Raw genomic sequence first — 20,041 nt, forward strand, 5'->3', positions numbered from 1 at the left:
TGCTCGTGCTCTCTCTCTCTCTCAAAGAAGTAAAATCTTAAAAAAACTACAAGAACTGATAAATGAATTGAGTAAGATTGCAGGATACAAAATCACTGTATAGAAATCCATGGCATTTCTGTACACCAGTAATGAATGAAGCAGCAGAAAGAAAAATTAAGAAAACAATCCCATGTACAATTACACCAAAAATAATAAGATACCTAGGAATGAACCTAACCAAAGAGGTGAAAAATCTGCACTCTGGACACTATAAAACAACAATGGAAAAAAAAAATTGAAGATGACACAAAGAAATGGAAAGACAGTCCATGCTCATGGATTAGAAGAACAAATATCATTAAAATGTTACTACCCAAAGCAATCTACACATTTAATGCAATCTCTATCAAAATACCAACAGTATTTTTTGAAAATGCCAATAGAATTAGAACAAAAAAGTCCTAAAATTTGTATGGAACCAGAAAAGACCTCAAGTAGCCAAAGCAAGTGTTGAAAAACAAAACTGGAATTACTGCATTTCCAGACTTCAGGTTATATTTACAAAGGTGTAGTAATCAAAATGATATGGTACTGGCACAAAAATAGGCACATAGCTCAATTGAACAGAATAGAAAGCCCAGAAATAAATCTACAATTCTAAATTATATAGACAATTAATCTTCAACAAAGGAGATAAGAATATGCAATGGGAAAAAGTTTCTTCAACAAATGATGTTGGGAAAACTGGACAGCTAAAAAGAATGAATGTGGAGCGCTTTCTGACACTACACAAAAATAAACACAAAATGTATTAAGGACTTAAATGTGAGACCTGAAACCATAGAAGTCCTAGAAGAGAACACAGGCAGTAATTTTTCTGACATGGATCATAGCAACATTTTTCCAGATGTGTCTCCTGAGACAAGGGAAACAAAAGCAAAAATAAACTATTGGGATTATATCAAAATAAAAACCTGAACAGCAAAAGGTATAGCCAACAAAACAAAAAGACACCCTACTGAATGAGAGAAGATTTTGCAAATGATATATCTGATAAGAGGTTAGTATCCAAAATATATAAAGAACTGGGGCACCTGGGTGGCTCAGTTGGTTAAGTGTCTGACTCTTGATTGCAGCTCAGATCATGATCGTGGGGTCCTAGGATTGAATCTGTGTCAGGCTCCGAACTCAGTGGGGAGTCTGCTCCATATTCTCTCTCTCCTTCAAGGAAGTGGTGCCCCTCCTTACCCACCATCCTCTCTCACTTGCTCTCTAAAAAAGTAAATCTTTAAAAAAAATGGCAAAAGACATAATTCTCCAAAGAAGACGTAGATGGCCAAGAAACACAGGAAAGATGCTCAGCAGCACTCATCATCAGGGAAATGGAAATCGAAACCATAATGAGATAACACCTCACACCTGTCAGAGAGCTAAACTAAAAAACACAAGAAACAAGTACTGGCAAGGATGTGGAGAAATAGAAACCCTTGTGCACTGTTGGTAAGAATGCAAACTGGTGCAGCCACTCTGGAAGACAGTATGGAGGTTCCTCAAAAAATTGAAAATAGAACTACCTTATGAGGGGCACGTCAGGCTCCTTGCTCGGCAGGGAGGCTGCGTCTCCTTTCTCCCACTGCCTGCTGCTCCCCCTACTTATGCTCTATCAAAAAAATAAATAAAATCTTAAAAAAAAAAAACAACTAACTTTAGATCCAGCAATTGCACTACTAGGTATTTACCCAAAGAATACAAAAACACTAATTCAAAGGGATACCTGCACTCCTATGTTTATTGCAGCATTATTTACAACAGCCAAATTATGGAAACAGCCCAAGTGTCCATCGATAGATGAATGGATAAAGAAAAAGTGGTGTACACACACACACACACACACACACACACAATGGAATAATAATCAGCCATAAAGGGACGCCTGGGTGGCTAAGTGGTTGAGCAGCTGTCTTTGGCTCAGGGCATGATCCTGGAGTCCCAGAATCGAGTCCTGCATCGGGCTCCTTGCCTGGAGCTTGCTTCTCCTCTCTCTGCCTCTCTGTGTCTCTCATGAATAAGTAAAATTTAAAAAATAATAACCGGGATCCCTGGGTGGTGCAGCGGTTTGGCGCCTGCCTTTGGCCCAGGGCGCGATCCTGGAGACCCGAGATCGAATCCCACATCGGGCTCCCGGTGCATGGAGCCTGCTTCTCCCTCTGCCTGTGTCTCTGCCTCTCTCTCTCTCTCTCTGTGACTGTCATAAATAAATAAAAATTGAAAAAAAAATAAATAAATAAATAAATAAAAAATAATAACCATCCATAAAAAAGAATCATGCCATTTTCAGCAACATGGATGGATCTAGAGAGTATGCTGAGTGAAGTAAGTCCATCAATGAAAGACAAGTACCATATGATTTCATTCATGTGTAGAATTTAAGAAATAAAACACAGGAGAAAAGAGAAACCAAAAACCAGACTCTTTAGAGAACAAACAAATGGTTACAGGAGGAGAGGGGGTTGGGGAAATGGTTGAAGTAGGTGATGGGGATTAAGAGCACACTTAACTTGATGAGCACTGAGTAATATATGAAATTGTTGAATCACTATATTGTACACCTGAAATGAATATAACAGTATGTTAACTACACTAGAATTGTTGAAAAAGTATTTTGACAACTCCAAAATTTAAATATTTATAAAATAATATAAATCCTTTAGTTTATTATAATGTAAAACTAATTGCTAATAAACCTGTGAATTATTTGACCTGAAATTAATTAATTGTGTGTTGAAAGATACAACTGATGATTAGTTATTTGGTAATGATAAAATTATTTATTGAGTTTAGGCAATAAATTAACCATTTAAATAAATTTAATTATTTTTAAGGATTTAATTATTTATTAGAGAGCGTGTGCACAAGTGGGCTTAGGAGCAGAGGAGAGAGAGAGGGAGCCACAGACTCCCCACTAACCAGGGAGTGCAATGTGGGCCTTGATCCCAGGACCCTGAGATCATAACCTGAAATGAAGGCAAATGCTTAACTGATTGAGCCACCTAGGCACCCCTAAAATAGATTATATGGGTTATTTGGACTGAGAAAGATGAGCAGCACTGAAAGAAAGTAGAAAGATCCATGAAATTTTCCTATGAGCACAATGTTACGATATTGTCTTATGTTAGTCTCTTAGTCTTTTGAAATACTATGTAGCAGTTTTAAACTTTCTGGATACTTATGCATACTTCTTGGAAATTTTGTTTTGCATTTTAGTTTTTTCCAAGATTAATGACAGAATTAATGGAACTACAAGAATTTTATGACCCAGATACAGTGGAACTTATGACCTGGATAAAGTAAGAATTGAACTGCTTTTAAGACTAATAATTGATTATTGCATGCTATCTGATTTCAGAGGAAATAATAAATTAATCCTTTTCCAAATTCTTCTCATAAAATTCAGAATTTTATTCCCATGCTTTTAGGGCTATTTAGTTTTCGATTGACTTACAATTCTAATTTTCTATTTGAACTCTCCACTGAAAATATAGCATTGAGGGGCACCTGGCTGACTCAGTCAGAATAGCATGTGACTCTTGATTACTTGGTTGTGAGTTCAGCCCCACATGGTTGTAGAGATTACTGAAATAAATAAAAAACTTAAAAAAGAAGAAAATATAGCATTGATAAATTTGAGACTCTTGGCATCAAATACCTAGAAATGTGGAATATAAAGGAACAATATTCCTTTAGATAATCAAGAGGATGCTTCTTTTGCCATGGGTTGGAAATGGATGAGCGGTGGATTGCTAGTCTTGGTAACCAAGTATACCAAAATTTAAATTTTTAATTTTAATACCAATGCCTGTTTTAATGCCCACACAGTACAGAAGATGTGGTCTTGGGCCAGTGGATTGTGGGGACTATAGTTAAGATACCTTTTTCCCTTTCCCAACACAGGCATATAACCAGGGGACCCTCAGAAGGCTACAGTGTCAATGATAGACTAACAAGTTACCCATAGAGTGCTAGAAGAAGATGATAAGAAAGTATGTCTTTCTTGGCCTCAGCTCTTGGTCAAAAAAAGTCTCTCTGAATTTGTATCAGTGGATCTGAATTCACATGTGTTTGCAGTTTGAAATTAGGCTTGTTTAATCCAGAAAACCCCCAGGCAAGAAATTATCATAAAAAGTGGCCCTGGGTTGGTTTGGAGGGCCTGATATGTTTTCAACCCAGGCTATACAGGTTTCCACAAATAAAACTTCATGAAAATGAGCTCTAAAATTACAAAACACATGAAGAAATAGTCTAACACAGCAAGAATCAACTGTTGTTTGTAATAAACAGCAGAATTAGACCTCTAGCTACTTTTAAATTTATTTATCTATTTATTTACTTAAGTAATCTCTATGCCCAATGTGACCCTGAGATCAAGAGGTGCATGCTCTTCCGACTCTACCAGCCAGATGCCCCAGACCTCTGGCAATTTCTAATAATAAAATTTGTTTATGTCAGTTTTTGCTGCATGATAGACTGCCACAAAACTTAGTGGCAACAAATGATAAATATTTTTTATTTGTACCATTTTGACAGTCAGCTGAATGGGGGAGGATTCTTCTGGTCTGGGGCAGCTGATCTGGGCCTGGGTAGTCTGGCATGGCCTCTCTCACCTGTCTAAAGGTATCAGCTGAAAGGATGGAATTGACTTGGCCCTGGGCCTCTCATCATCCATCCATGTAGCCTGGGCTCATTCACAGGGTAGTGGTTATAGAGTTCACGAGAGCATCAAGAGAGCACAAATGTCGTTGTCAAGCATTTTTAAAGTCTCTGCTCACTTTGTTGTTCTATTGGCCAAAGCAGGTCACTGAGCAAGACCAGCATTTGCTCCCCGAGCACAGGTATGGGAGGAGAATCTTTGCAGCCATTTTGCAGCTAGTCTACCCCATGGAAAGACACTATGAAATAACTACATTGAAAATTATTTAAGACATAGAAGAAGAAACTAAAACATGAAAAAGAAATGAAACACTATCAAAAATAGCCAGGAAAATATGGAGGGGAAAGTAAAAATGTTTCTAGAATGAGGAATAAGTTTATAGAAGTGAGAATTGGTCTTATTACAAGGTCTTGTTACTGTAAATACACTCTTCATATTTCTAAGAATTGTTGTCTTTTGATCTCCCTTAACTGCTGCCCTTTAATATTTTTTTGTGAATTGTATTTACCATTGTGGAAGACTGACTATATAGCTTTGTGTTATCAATTAACAAAAGAGGAAGTTAAGTCTGGGTGTGTGATTTATCACAGTATTTTCAAAACCAGCACAGAGGCCTGAACATTGGACATTGTACACCAGGCAATAGGACATATATATTATTGTGGTATAATTATCCTGTTTCATGTTTGTTTCCCCATTACTGGGTGCACCCTGAAGTCAGTGGCTGTGTGTCTTCTTTTATTTCCAGAGCTTGGCATTGTCCCTAGCATATAGTAGATGAATATTGAATATTGAAAGTGATTGAACAAGTAAAGACATTGGAGCAATCCTTTGGGATCTGCTTTTAGATTTCCTAGTTTTGTAAGTGGCATCTGTTTGGGACTTTGGATCATGGTTCAAAGAGAAGTTCTAGGGACCCCTGGGTGGCTCAGCAGTTGAGTGTTGGCCTCGGCTTGGGGCGTGATCCTGGGGTCCCAGGATTGAGTCCCACGTCGGGCTCCCTGCATGGAGCCTGCTTCTCCCTCTGCCTGTGTCTCTGCCTCTCTCTCTCTCTCTCTCTCTCTCTGTCTCTCATGAATACATAAATCTTTAAAAAAAAAAAACACACAACAAAGAGAAGTCAAGTCCTATATGTGTTATCTGTAGACAGGTACATGGTAAAGGTAGGGAAGAAGCAGGAGACGAATGGATTGGGAAGGAGTGGGGTTGTAGTGGGGGATAAATTTGACAATTCACACTATCACCATTGAATTGACCACTCTATATATAAGGTAGTAAATTCTTGTCACTATATATACCCTGCATTATTTTTTAATAGTATGTTTACCATCTGGTCTATATGTTTCTTGTCCTTTTTCCAATCTCTCTCAAAAGCAGAGACCTTGTCTCCACTCCACTTTAAAAAAAATGTCTATATTTTCAGCATTCAAAATACTCCTGGCACATAATAAGTATTCAGATTCTTTTTTAACGAATTCATAAATGAAATAAAACCTGACATCAAAACTCAAGTATACAATCATTGTTGAGTTGCCTGCTATTTCAGAGTTGGTATAAATCAGTGATCTAAATAGTAGTACCTTTTCAGTGTGTAAATCTGTGTGCTTCTTTGCAGAAGGCAAGCTCCGGTTGCAGCTGTGTTTGCAGGAAGTCCACAGTTAATGGGTGCAATTAAATTATGCACTGGATGGATGGTGACCAGCTTGCCTCTTTACAATGATGATGATCTTCTCAAGAGAAATGAAAATGTAAGACATTTTAGATTACACATTTGGATCTTTTTAACATTGCTCCCTATTTTAGTATCGCTCTGTAATGATGCATATGTTCCTGGTTAGCTAGGAAAATCCAAACAATTTTAGAGTCAATTAGCTTTAGTTTTTAAAAAGCTGTGTAATATGTTTAAGCAGGAGGAGAGCCAAAATTAAAATACTAAGTTCCTTATTTCATGAATAGTAAAATGATATGTTTCTAGGAGAAACATTTAATTTTCCACGAAGTTTCAAAGGAACTGCTATGTCCTATTTGGAAAATATCTTTGTTCTCAATTACATTATTGAAGAAAGGCTGTCAGTTAATATCTTTTTTTTTTAAGTTTTTTTTTTTATTTATTCATGAGAGACACAGAGAGAGAGAGAGAGAGAGAGGCAGAGACACAGGCAGAGGGAGAAGCAGGCTCCATACAGGGAGCCCGATGTGGGACTCGATCCTGGGTCTCCAGGATCACACCCTGGGCTGAAGGCAGGCACTCAATGGCTTAGCCACTCAGGCGTCCCTGTCAGTTAATATCTTGATACACTTTGTATTTCCAAGCTAAAATTGTATCTCATTTTGGTTTATTTTTCAGTATGGGCTGTTACTAATAACTTAGTGTAACATTAGAATGATAATCTAATTACTATTCAGAGAATATATTATTTTGAATGTTTGGTCTGGATATAAAAGTTAACTTCATCTGAAAGCAGTGACTAACTGAACCTGAATTCCAAATACTCTCTTTTTCAGTTTGAAAGAATTTCATAAGGTTTTTAAGTATGCTCTAAGATGAGGTAGTATAGCAATATAGAATTTAGACACAAAGAATGCAGATTCTGGAATTAGAACACCTAGACTCAAATGCTCCTTCTGCCGTGTCCTAGCTCTGTGACCTTGAACAAGTTTCTTTTCTCTTTTTAAGATATTTTTTAAATTTTTATTTATTTTTTTATTGGAGTTCAATTTGCCTCTTTTTAAGATTTAAAAACATTTTTAAAAAAATATATATGTGTTTTTAAGATTTTATTTATTTATTCATGAAAGACAGACAGAGAGACAGAGAGACAGAGAGAGAGAGAGAGAGAGAGAGAGAGGCAGACACAGGCAGAGGGAGAAGCAGGCTCCATGCAGGGAGCCTGATGTGGGACTCGATCATGGGTCTCCAGGACCAGGCCCTGGGCTGAAGGCGGCGCTAAACCGCTGAGCCACCTGGGCTGCCCCTTAAATATATTTTTGAAAGATTTTATTCATTTATTTGACAGAGAGAGATTACACAAGCAGGGGGAGCAGCAGGGAGAGGGAGAAGCAGGCTCCCTGCTGAGCAGAGAGCCCAACTTGGGGCTCGATCCCAGGACCTTAGGATTATAACCTGAGCCGAAGGCAGATGCTTAACCAACTGAGCTATTCAGGTGCCCCCTTTTTTGTTTAACTTTCAGTTAACATACAGTATAATATTAGTTTCAGTTGTACAATATAGTGATTCAGCACTTCTAATCTCTGCACCCAATGTGGGGCTCAAACTTACAACCCCGAGATCAAGAGTTACTTGCTCTGCTGACTGAGCCAGCCATGAACCCTCTTTTCTTTTTCTTTTTTTTTGCATTTCCACAATGGCTTTTTAAAAAAATGGAAGTATAATTGACATGTAACATTATATTAGTTTCATGTGTGCAATGTAATGATTTGGTATTTATATATATTGCAAAATGATTACCACAATAAGTCTAGTTCATGTCTGTCACCATGATAGCTATAAATGTTTTTTCTTGTGCTGAGAACTTTTAAGATATACTCCCTTAGCAATTTTTGAATGTGCAATACAGTGTTACTGCTGTATTGCACACTCAAAATACTGTAACATAGCAATACACTATGCTCTACACTTACTTTATAACTTTATGTTTGTGCCTTTTGACTCCCTCTACCCATTTTTACTGACCTCCCATCCCTTACCTCTGGCAACCACCATTCTTTTTTCTGTATCTGTGAGGTTGGTTGTTTTGTTCTTAGATTCCACATGAAAGTGAGATCATACAGTATTTGTCTTTGTTTGACTTATTTCACTTAGCATAATATCCTCAAGGTCCATCCATATTGTTGCAAATGGCAAGATTTTATTCTTTTTTGTATATTCTTTTTTGATTTTATTTTTTAAATAGTTTTCTATTTATAAGTACACATACACATATATACTATGTTTTCTTTATCTGTTCATTCATTGATGAACATTTAGGTTGTTTCCATATCTTGGCTGTTATAAATAATGCTGCTGCAAACATGGTTGTATATATCTTTTTGAATCAGTATTTTCATTTCCTTTGGATAAATACCCAGAAGTGGAATTGTTAGATGATGCGGCAGTTCTATTTTTAATTTTTTTTAACGATTTTATTTGTTTATTTGAGAGAGAGGGAGAAAGCATGAGCAAGGGGTAGAGCAGAAGGATAAGCAGGCTCCTCACTGAATGGGGAGCCCCATACAGGGCTTGATCCCAGGACTGCGGGATCATGACCTGAGCTGAAGGCAGATGCTGAACCAACTAAGCTACCCAGGTGCTCCTATTTTTAATTTGTTTGAGGCAACTTCATACTGTTTTCCTTAGTGGCTGTACCACTTTACCTTCCCATCCACAGTGCAAGTGTTCCCTTTTCTCCACAGCCTCAGCAGTACTTATTTTTTGCCTTCTTGATCCTAGCCATTCTAACAGTTGTGAGATAATATCTCATCGTGGTTTTAATTTGCATCTCTCTGATGATAAATGATGTCAAGCACCTTTTCATGTACCTGTTTGCCATCCATTTTTCTTCTTTGGAAGAATGTCTATTTAGATCTTCTGCCCATTTTTTTTTTCCTGCCCATTTTTTAATCAGATTTTTTTAAATTGAGCTGTATGAGTTTTCTATATATTTTGGATATTAACCTCTGATCAGTTATGTGATTTGTGAATATTTTCTCCTATTCATTAGGTTGCCTTTCATTTTGTTGATGGTTTTCTTTGCAATGCAGAAGCTTTTTAGTTTGATGTAGTCCCACTTGTTTATTTTTGCTTTTGTTGCCTTCATGTTTGCTGTCAAATCCAAAAAAATAATTGCCAAGACCAATGTCAGAGACTCACCACCTGGGGTGCCTGGGTGGCTCAGTTGGTTGAACGTCTGGCTCTTGGTTTCAGCTGGGGTCATGATCTCAGCTCAGGGTCCTGGAATTTAGCCCCAGATCGTGCACTATGCTCAGCAGGGAACATGTTTGAGGATTCTCTCTCTCTCCTCCTCTCTCGGCCCCGCCCCCTATTCTCTTCCTTTATTTTGCAAATAAATAAATTTTGTTTTAAAAAAAAGAACTTACAAAAATAAAAAAAATAACTTACCAATTATGTTTGCTTCTAGATATTTTATGGTTTCAGGTCCTACATTCAAATTTCTAACCCATTTGGGTTAATTTTTGTGTATTGTGTACAATAGCAGTTCAATTTCATTCTTCTGCATGTTGCTTTGCAGTTTTCCTAGCTTCATTTATTGAAAAGATTGTCCTTTCCCATTGTATTTTTTTTTACTCCTCTGTTGTAAATTAATTGACCATGTGTGCGTGGGTTTATTTTTGGACTCTCTGTCTTGTTCCATTGATCTACGTATCTGTTTATCCTGGTTTGGATTATTGCAGCTTTGTAATATAGTTTGCAGTTAGGGAGCATGATTCCTCCAGCTTTGTTCTTTCTCAAGCTTTCTCTGACTCTTCAGGGCCTTTTTTGGTTCCATACAAAATTAGGATTGTTAGTTCTATTTCTGTGAAAAATGCAATTGGAATTTTGGTGGGGATTGCATTGAATCTGTAGATTGCTTTAGGTAGGGAATATGGTCATTTTAACAGTATTAATTCTTCTAATCGATGAAACTAGAATATCTTTCATTTGTATCTTCTTCAGTGTCTTTAATTTTGAGAAGTTTCTGAATCTGGAAATAATAATAGTTCTTAAGTCCTAGTTGTGAAAATTAAATGAGAGAATGCAGTATGCCTGAAACATAGTAAACCTTAAATATTAGTTATTATTGTGTTATTTACTATTAAATTATACATGCACACACACAGAATCATTGAAAGTATGAAGAGGAGCTCAAAAGCAGGAATAATCAGTTCTGCCTTCAAAAACCCAAGTCTTCATTAATGGCATTCCATTGATCTGGGCTTTGAAGAACTCTTAGAAACTTGTTTGGAAAAAGAATGCATATGATTCCAAGCTGAAAAAGTAACATGAGCTATGAAATTTGTATAGCCATAGCCATGAAACTAAAAAATAAAATGAGGCCAAATTCTGAAGGACCTGGACTGTCATGCTGAAGAATTCAGACTTACCCTTGAGGCATTTGGGAGTTATCAAAGACCTTTAATAAGCCTGGGAATGGAATGCTTAGATCTGTTTTTGAGAGTTAATTATGGTCAGAGCAGAAAGAACGATTGAAGCAAGGAGAGGTCAGAGATGAAGAGATCTACCTGGGAGTGATTTGTGTGAAAGACAACAGCTGCCTTTGACTAGTATTTGCTGTACTTTGAAAGGGTAGAGTCTCTTAGAATGTATAGAGCATATTTCTGAACTTTATTTTTTGTGGATTTCTTTGTTGTCTTATGATTAGTCTTTTCCTAATATAGAATTTCAAAATCACTTATAATTAGGTCAAACTTCTAATTAGGTTTTAATAAAATTTAAACATTTTAGAGTTTAATGTTTTATGTAACTTGACTATGAGAATAGGAACCATTTTCTTTTCCAAAACTTTGTCTTTCTCTATAGTGTCTAGTACGTAGCAAGTACTGAATAAATTTATTGTTAAACTAAAATTCAAATCAAACTCCATAAATGAGACCATATAATTTGAATTAGGTACTATCTATAATTCATAACATTTAACTAATCTTGTATAATCTCCTAGGCCAGTGATTCTCAAATCTGGAACTGTTAGGCCCCTGGGGGCATTTGGCAATGAGTAGAGACATTTTGACTGTTCTAACTATAGGAGGAATTCTACAGATATCTAGTGGGTAGGGACCAGGAATACTGCTGAATATCCAACAGTACACATAACAGTCTTCTTCTGTCCTAACAAAGAATTATGTAGCTCAAGATGTCAATAGTGCTGAGATTGAGAAACCCTATCTATCAGTTCTGTTATTGACATTGCAAAGAAGTGGGCTTTTTTAAATGCCCCATGAATATGTTACAGTTTCTCAAAATTTAAGAATATATGTGAAAAACAATAAATAGAAATAGACTGGAAAGAACTATTTCCATTGGAATGTATTTAAAAGTAAAATGAGGGCACCTGGGTGGCTCTGTGGTTCAGTGTCTACCTTTGGCTCAGGTCATGATCCTGGGGTTGTGGGACCAAGTCCCGCATCATGTTCCCTATAGGGAGTCTGGTTCTACCTCTGCCTATGTCTCTGCCTCTTACTTGTGTCTCTCATGAATAAATAAATAAATAAAATCTTAAAAAAAAAAAAAAAAAGTAAAGTGACTAAGAAATTTCCTCTTGGTTTATTAGCATTCTGTATACCAGAATATTCAGGTGAGTATCTCTATCATATTGGTGGACGTCCATTGGACCTGATGGCGCTGGATAGACGACAGTCATAACATGTAGTAGGTGGCTGCTGAGTATCAAATAGTTTAGGATCTTGTCCTATCTAGATTTCAAATCAGTATTTTTAGGACATATAGTATATGGTGCTTTTGGTTTAGCATTTCTGATTTTATTTTTTTCTAAAGGGTAGCAAGAGTTAGTCCAACGTTAGCATTTCAGAAAACCTGAAAAACTTTATTATCTAATAAGATCCAGAACTTACTATTTGATAAGATCAGCAAAATTGTAATGAAAAATACCACAGAATCAAGACAAGTTTTAAGCATTTTTGCTCATTGAGTATTTTGTGACAGTGGTCAAATTATATTTAATCTTGCTGATTTTATCTCATGTATAAATGAGTATAAAATACTCTGTACATGGGGTGGGGGGGTGGGAAATCCCTGGGTAGCTCAGCAGTTTGGCGCCTGCCTTTGGCCCAAGGTGTGATCCTGGAGTCCCGGGATCGAGTCCCACGTCAGACTCCCTGCGTGGAGCCTGCTTCTCCCTCTGCCTGTGTCTCTGCCTCTCTCTCTCTCTCTCTCTCTCTGTGTCTCTCATGAATAAATAAATAAAATCTTTAAAAAAAAATTCTCTGTACATGCTAAGAAAGATAGTAGGAACCATTCTAACTCAATAATGAAACGACAAGCCTTAAGAAATGGGCAAAGCCCGTTTGCAGCAATGTGGATGAATCTTGAAGGCATTATGCTAAGTGAAAGAAGTCAGATAAAGACAAATAACTGTATGATAACCCTTAAATATGGAATCTAAAAAAGCCAAATTCATAGAAACAGTAGTATGGTGGTTACCAGGGGCTGGAAGGTAAGGGCATGGGGACATGTTGGTCAAAGTGTACCAACTTCCAGTTATGAGATGAGTAAGTTCGAGGGATCTAATATACAGTATGGTGATTATGGTTAATAGTACTCTATTTAAAAAAAAATACTGTATTTACATACTTGAAAGTTTCTAAGAGAGTAAATCTTAAATGTTCTCATCAGAAAAAAGAAATGGTAATTATTTGACATGATGGAGGTGCCAGCTAATGTTATGGTGGTAATAACTGTGCAGTATTTAAGTGTGTCAAATCAATATGTTGTATACCTTAAACTTGCAAAATATTATGTGTCGATCATATCTCAGTAAAGCTGGGGGGAAAATGGCCAAAGGATTGAATGGACATTTCTCCAAAGAAGACATACAGTGGATAGTGAGTGAATTGTGTGAATGTAAGCTTCTTGAGGGCAGGAATCAAGTCTTAGTAAATAGCTTTATTTTCTGTAGATAGTGCTTAATACTAAGTCTTAGTAGATGTTTCAAATAACACATTTTAAATGTTTTTGAATTACTGTTTTAATTCTATTCTTTCAGATCTATCAGATCTATTCAAAGCGATCTGCTGAGGATATTTATAAAATACTGACATCCTACAAGGCTAATTACCTAATTGTAGAGGATGCTATCTGCAATGAGGTGGGAACCATGAGAGGCTGTAGAGTGAAAGATTTATTAGACATTGCAAATGGCCACGTAAGTAACCACTTGAGAGGTTAAATCTCTTTGAGAAAAAGACATTTTAACTTTTACTCTTCAAACTTATTTTTGGGACTTAACTAAGAATATAATTAAAAGTGATATAGCAGCGCGGTGGGGGGGAGCATTAAAAGTAGTTTGAAGTATTTTTTTCAATGTACAAAAGAAAATTTGGGCATTTTTGCAGAAAAAAATTTTACCAATACCTGGATTCCTTATTCATTGCCTATACTTTGTTTGTATTCCACATTTATATACAAAAGATGGCATAATTTGAACAATGATTTTATTTTAGCTTATTATAATCTAAAGAGCAGCTGGTTGCATTGTTACATTATGTTGAGAATTTTCTGATAATTTGATTTATAGCTAGAAAAATTGCTTACTAAATCATCACAGTCCCTATTATCCACAAAAATTAGTGTATTCAGAACTCCTTTGGTTTTTAGGATTTAGCTATATTTTAACTTTTCATTGACTTCGGCTATTTGACCAAACCTTTTTACTTCTCAGCCTGTAATGCATATATTATATATCTGGCAATTAAAAAGAGGAGTTTATATATCTGGTAATTAGTGTTGTCTGGAATGGGTGCCTTTACTCCTGGGAAGTTGCGGTTGGATGACCTTAGAATTTCAGTTGGCCATTTTGAGTTGATATGCATGTTCTATTCAGGTAGCAACCAAGATTTTTTTTCTGTCTCTTCCTAAATAATAAGCTTATTATTATTATTCTCTTATTGTCCCAGACCAGTTTGGAGGTGAGAAATTAGTTTTTATGATTTCCACCTTTGTCTTTCCTCATGACCCCTTAATTCTGGAAAATAAGTGTATTCTGTTTTCTGCTTCATGTATTTTGAATTTCCTCTTTTTGGTACTTGATATCTGTGATCTTTGGCCTAATGGGTGACACCATGGAATTTTATTAAACATCAGGTATTCAGTAATTACTGCTGTGTTGCTGCCTGCTGTCTGGAGCCTTTTAATTCTGATCTTGGCTATCTTTCTGTTCCGTTTTAAAGATCAAATTACTTCTTTCATATAATACTGGGCACGGACTTAAAGCTACTTCATTTTTTTATTCTAAAAGATGGTTCTCTGACATTTTTACTCAGCATTAGGAGAATGTTTAACATTTTAGTATAGAAAACCCTTCAAACTAGTTAAGCTGTCTTAGTGAACATCAAGGTGAGAATATAAAGATTTTCACTGGATAAGTCACAAAAACTTGATTACTAGATAATTGTGAGTCATTTCTACATTAGAAGAGTTTGAATATATATTAAGAATGTGTCCATTTCTCAGTCTTAGTAGGCTCCATGATAAGTTAGAGGAATGATAATGAACTAGAGAGACAGTCTTCTATATTTGAGGATTTCTATATCTTTTTGAAAATTGGAAACACTTTTTACTGATTTCTCAATTTCAGTGGGAAGCTGAAGAGTTTAATGGAAATGATAACTCTCTTAATAAAGGGGGTTCTAGGGTTGTTCAACAATGTAAGATCATCTTAGTCCATGTATAGCAATAATATATTTTTTATATCAATAAGTCATTTGTACATTGTATTTCTCTTATAAACTTAATAGCTTTTTTAATATTGTGTTTCATATCTTTCGATAGGTGGTTTGTGAAGAAGGTGACAAGTTAACCTACTCAAAATATGGGCGATTTTGTCATGAGGTCAAAATTAACTATTCTCCATATGTGAATTATTTCACTAGAGTGTACTGGAACAGATCCTACTTTGTATATAAAATCAACACTGTGATATCCTTTCAGTCTTGAAAGATAGCAGAGCCTTCATTTCAAAGACTTATATCACTTGAAGTAAAATGTGATTTTCTTCTTACCTACATGGTGTCTTTTAGAAATCAGAGTATGGACGTTTGAAATGCTGCTGCTTTTTCCCTCTTTGCTATTAACTGGATCCAGAGTTCTGTGGGGTATAGAACATCAGGCATTACTGTCCTTTGGTAAAATGTCACATCTACCACTCTGTAATATTCTGGTCAGATGTTTTCCTTATCGTTACATGGTCTTTAAAGACTTTATATTCTCAACTATTATAAAATTGTCCTTATAAATCTTCATTCTGTCATAACATAGGTCTTGAATTTGATATGTTCAATGTCAGAGTATATTTCTCAAACATAACATTTAATAAATATGTCATTTAATGTCATATAATTATAGACTAGAAGGAAGGACCTCTTCTTACCCTCAAGGCAGTTCTGAAGGTATTTCATGGTTTATAATAGAATTGAAATGTTAAAATAAAAACCAATTTAAATGTTAGCTGAAACTATGTGACATTTAAATTAAAATTTATAAATTGTGTAAAGGAATGTGATTTGATGGATATACACATAAAGATATATCCAGATTTTCCATGATACTGCTCATCATCTGCTGCTTATATAACCATGCACTTTCTTAGTAAAATGTAGTACATGATCTTGCATTTTATTATTTTACAACTATTAAGTGGTTAGCTTTTTTCACTTATGCTCATAAATTTAATATCAATTTAATCATGATAAAACAGTAACTCTTGTTACCTAAATATTTTTAAAACAGACATTTAAAAGAATGTTGTTCAGGTTTTTGAAAGATATGGAATGGGATATACAGCCTATTCACATGTTCTACTGAAGTATTAAGTGAAAAATTAAATCTTCACAAGAATAAGAATATTCTGACATTAGTGACTAAAATGACAAACTAAAATGAACAATTTCTGGGGAGAAATGGGCTGATGCTATTAAACATATTTCTGCATACAGATCTGTTTATTATAAAACACAAATGCTATTATTTAGGAAACAATGGTACAGTCTTCAACATTAAGAACAAAATGACAATTTTAATAAAATTCACAACAGTTTCATAACCTAAACGCAACATTCCTTTAGGTTCAGTGTTTTCATATTTTTAATCATTTATTAAAAGAAATTATTAAATGATTAGTTGGGCTGTATAAAGAGATTCAGGATAGATGTATCATTTTAATAAGATGGGATGCATGTTTAGTTTTACCTTATACATATGTTTAGTGAACGATTTTTAAAATTTTCACTTGTTAGAGTGCTGTAAAATTGCATTTTCAGTACTCTGAATTAACTGCATTAGAAGGGAGCATCTTTTCATTATCTTTATTTTTTTGTTATATATATATCTTTGTTGTTTTGTTTTTAAGTAAAAAAGCACAAGCATTCTTAAGCTCTAGGATGCTTTGCTTTTTTGGAGCCTCACAATTGTTTGATGGCAGTGTCATATATCTAATGCTGCACTAGTTTTATTTGTTCTCATTTCATGCTTTATGTAATTTGTAACAGTTCTATTAACATAGTTGAAGGTAGGGCATATCAGGTTATCTATACATTTTAATAGTGAGTCACTAGTATTTAGCTTCAAGCCTTATGAAAATATTACTGTGGCTACCTGAGTACACAGTGAATAGTTACCTGGTGGTCCTTATGATCAGAGCATGTAAAACAATGCTATTTCAAAGTCAGCTTGCATATTTTGAAAGGGAAATAGAATAACATAAATAGCATGAAATATTTAATTGAATTTTTATTGATTTATATTATCAATTATGCTGAGTTACTTTGTGTGTTTTTTGTTTTTGGCTTTTGACATATACATACTAATAAGTTTCTTTTCCTTCTGTCAACTTTTTAAAATAGATTTGGAGAAACTTACTTTTTTAAATGATAAATTTTTTAGTCAGCATCAGTTGAAAAGGAAAATGTAAGGTTTATTATAGAAGTAACAATACTGGATATAAGAAATTAGCTTACTTGCTTCTATTTTAACTGTAGTTAAAACAGTAGCAGTAGAAAACTTTGAGTGAGGAGCATTTAATTAATTTCTTTGCTTATTTGTAGGGTAATAGATGATTTAAAGTTTTGCAAGTAATTCCATTTGAGTAACTTACAGTTGTTGATTTGACAATAAAAATCTATGAAAGGAAACAAAGTGTATGGTTTTAGGATGGAAGCAGTTTCTCAAAGAAATACAAAACATACTTTGCCCTTGATGTTGCAAAAGCATTGAAATAAGTGCCTTAACTTTTGTTTACTTCTTATTGTTCAAAAATTACTATTGACTTTTTTCTTTTCTGTAAGAAGATTTTGATATCTTTTTCCTCATCATTAAGCACAGAGAAAGACTCCTCACTATGATATTTTCAGTATTAACTTTATTTCATTAATAAGCAAATCTTTGGTAAGGGTCCCAAGGGGATTTCTAGCCTGCTAAATTAATTTATTTAGCTTCCCAAATGCCAAACAGTCTAATAAATAAAAATTGATAAGGTGTATGGTATTGACTCTGTGCTGGTTTGTATTTTTTTCCAACTTTGAGATCTGTAACTTGGTGCTTTTTGTTAGACTATCCCGGTATCACAGCCTCGGGAGTATGCATTGTACTTCAGGACTAACTTTTTTTCTTCATTGCTTTTTGAGTACATAGATGGCATGTTTCTTCAGGACATTAACCCAAACCACCAGTAGCCTCACTGTTGTGGCGCTCTTACATGTACTCCAGGTTGATTCAAGGAAGAGCAGAAATGGAGGTCAAAGTGTGTTACATGTTGGGGCTGGAAAATATGCTTTAAAACAGTAGGTTATTAATTTCTTGAAGGGCACAGTGAACAGCCATCTTACTCAACTGTTTTGTTTTTGGAAAACCACTTGTTTTTTGGCCCTTTCTATTTTTGAACTGTTAAAACATTTTATTGCCTTTAGTGTGTAGATAAAAGTAGTGCCTCTCTTTATAAAATTGATGGGATTTCTAAAAGTTGTATGTAAGTCAATCTTTCTGGTAAATTTATTTTAAGTGCATGAATATTTAAAAATCACGTGTTACAAATTATTCTGTATATTTAAGAACCTTTTGTAAAGCAAGTAACTACTTCATAATTTACATCCCAATATATGCTCTCATTTGTCCACTTTTAAAAATATATAGTCTCTATTGTTGCTATTTGTTAATAGTTTTAGATCTCGACATGTATTAAAATCACAACTTTAAAAAGTTGCAAGTGAAATTGAACAATTTCTTCTTAAAATAATAGCTCATTATTAACCTTTTGAATGTTTAGAGTTTAATATTTTAAAATCAGATTTGAAAATCGCAAAGAATATATTTTATTCAACTATTTTCCATCCATTAAGTTTTCTATACATTATACCTACTTGTTTTCTGTAATAAAAAAGGGTTATTTAAACACCAGATTTGACGAATTTAGCAAAAAGTCCTCTTTCAATCATTTGCTTATGTCCCTTAGAATTTGTAACATTTTACTCTTGGCTTATGAAATCCTAAGTGCAGTTCTATGAGAGATACAGTGAACATCTGACCACTATATTTAGTGGAATAATGGTATCAGATAGAAAAATGCATTCCAAACTTCTAGTTTGAGATATCTCATAAACAACTTTTTAATATTTTAAGTTGGTAGCTTTGTACAGCTATTTAGCAAAGATGAATACAGTTGCTATTATGTATGTTGACTTCTGAATCATATCGCTAACAATGTATAACAGATTAAATGTGTTCCTCCTGTACTAAAGTTACATCTTTCCAAAAGAATAAAAGTCAATTTCAATAAATATAAATCCTTTAAAAGAGTTGGGTTATAAAGTAGTTTACTTCAGATTTTGTAACATTAAATGTACTTTTATCAAGAATGAAATTATTTATTTCATGCTTAATTACACTCCTTGTTTTGTTTCTATAATAAAACTTTTTAGAATTTTAAGTTGTCTTTCATTTATGTGTATCTTTTTGTTATAGCTTTAATGAGACATAACTTGTATACTATTTAATTCACTCATTTAAAGTCAGTTCAACAGTTTTTAGTATATTGAGTTGTGCAGTTATCACCACAATTAACTTTAGAACATTTTTAGCACCCCAGAAAGAAACCCCATACCTTTTGGCTGTCACCCTAAACCACTCTATCCTTAGGCAACTCTTACTAATAATATACTCTCTGTCTCTGTATTTGCCTATTCTGGACATTCCGCGTAGATGGACTGGACATTCCATATAGATGGAATCATGATATATGGTCTTTTGTGACTGGCTTCTTTATTTAGCATAAGGTTTTCAAAATTCATTCATGTTGTTGTAAGTATCCCTTTATTGCCAAATAACATTCCACTGTATGGATGTACCACATTTTGCTTATCTGTTCATCAATTGGTGGATGTTTGGGTTTCCACTTTCTGGCTATTACAAACAATCCTTACTATGAACACTTGTGTACAAATTTTGGGGTGGTATAGGTTTTCCTTTTTCTTGAGTATATATCTAGGAGTAGAATGATAAACTGCTTACATCCACTAGGATGGCTGTGATCAAGGAGCAAGGTAATGAGCAAGTGTTGGCAAGGAGAGGGAGAAGTTGGAAAGCTCATACATTGCTGCAGGGATTGTTAA

General features: G+C 34.7%; 1 protein-coding gene and 1 long non-coding RNA gene across 12 annotated transcripts in view; one reads left to right on the forward strand and one right to left on the reverse strand.

The window, feature by feature from the left end:
- The window catches only part of DPY19L4 (dpy-19 like 4), a 62,388-nt gene extending 43,029 nt beyond the window's left edge, over nucleotides 1-19,359 (forward strand). For all 6 annotated transcript variants that reach the window (XM_025433485.3, XM_035708489.2, XM_025433484.3 and 3 more), the window contains 4 exons: nucleotides 3,247-3,329; nucleotides 6,306-6,438; nucleotides 13,429-13,587; nucleotides 15,213-19,359. In XM_025433485.3, the coding sequence (XP_025289270.1) occupies nucleotides 3,247-3,329; nucleotides 6,306-6,438; nucleotides 13,429-13,587; nucleotides 15,213-15,377 (540 nt within the window). In that variant the 3' untranslated portion in view covers nucleotides 15,378-19,359. The remainder of the gene's footprint in view (nucleotides 1-3,246; nucleotides 3,330-6,305; nucleotides 6,439-13,428; nucleotides 13,588-15,212) is intronic.
- Nucleotides 1-19,632, reverse strand: part of LOC118352814 (uncharacterized) — a 39,119-nt gene extending 19,487 nt beyond the window's left edge. For all 6 annotated transcript variants that reach the window (XR_007407003.1, XR_007407002.1, XR_004810589.2 and 3 more), the window contains exons 1-3: nucleotides 19,534-19,632; nucleotides 15,443-15,528; nucleotides 6,271-6,417 (exon numbers count right to left, since the gene is read on the reverse strand). This is a non-coding gene — a long non-coding RNA (uncharacterized LOC118352814). The remainder of the gene's footprint in view (nucleotides 1-6,270; nucleotides 6,418-15,442; nucleotides 15,529-19,533) is intronic.
- Between the last annotated feature and the right edge of the window lie 409 nt (nucleotides 19,633-20,041).

Source organism: Canis lupus, chromosome 29 (assembly GCF_003254725.2).
Source record: "Canis lupus dingo isolate Sandy chromosome 29, ASM325472v2, whole genome shotgun sequence".
Lineage (NCBI taxonomy): Eukaryota > Metazoa > Chordata > Mammalia > Carnivora > Canidae > Canis > Canis lupus.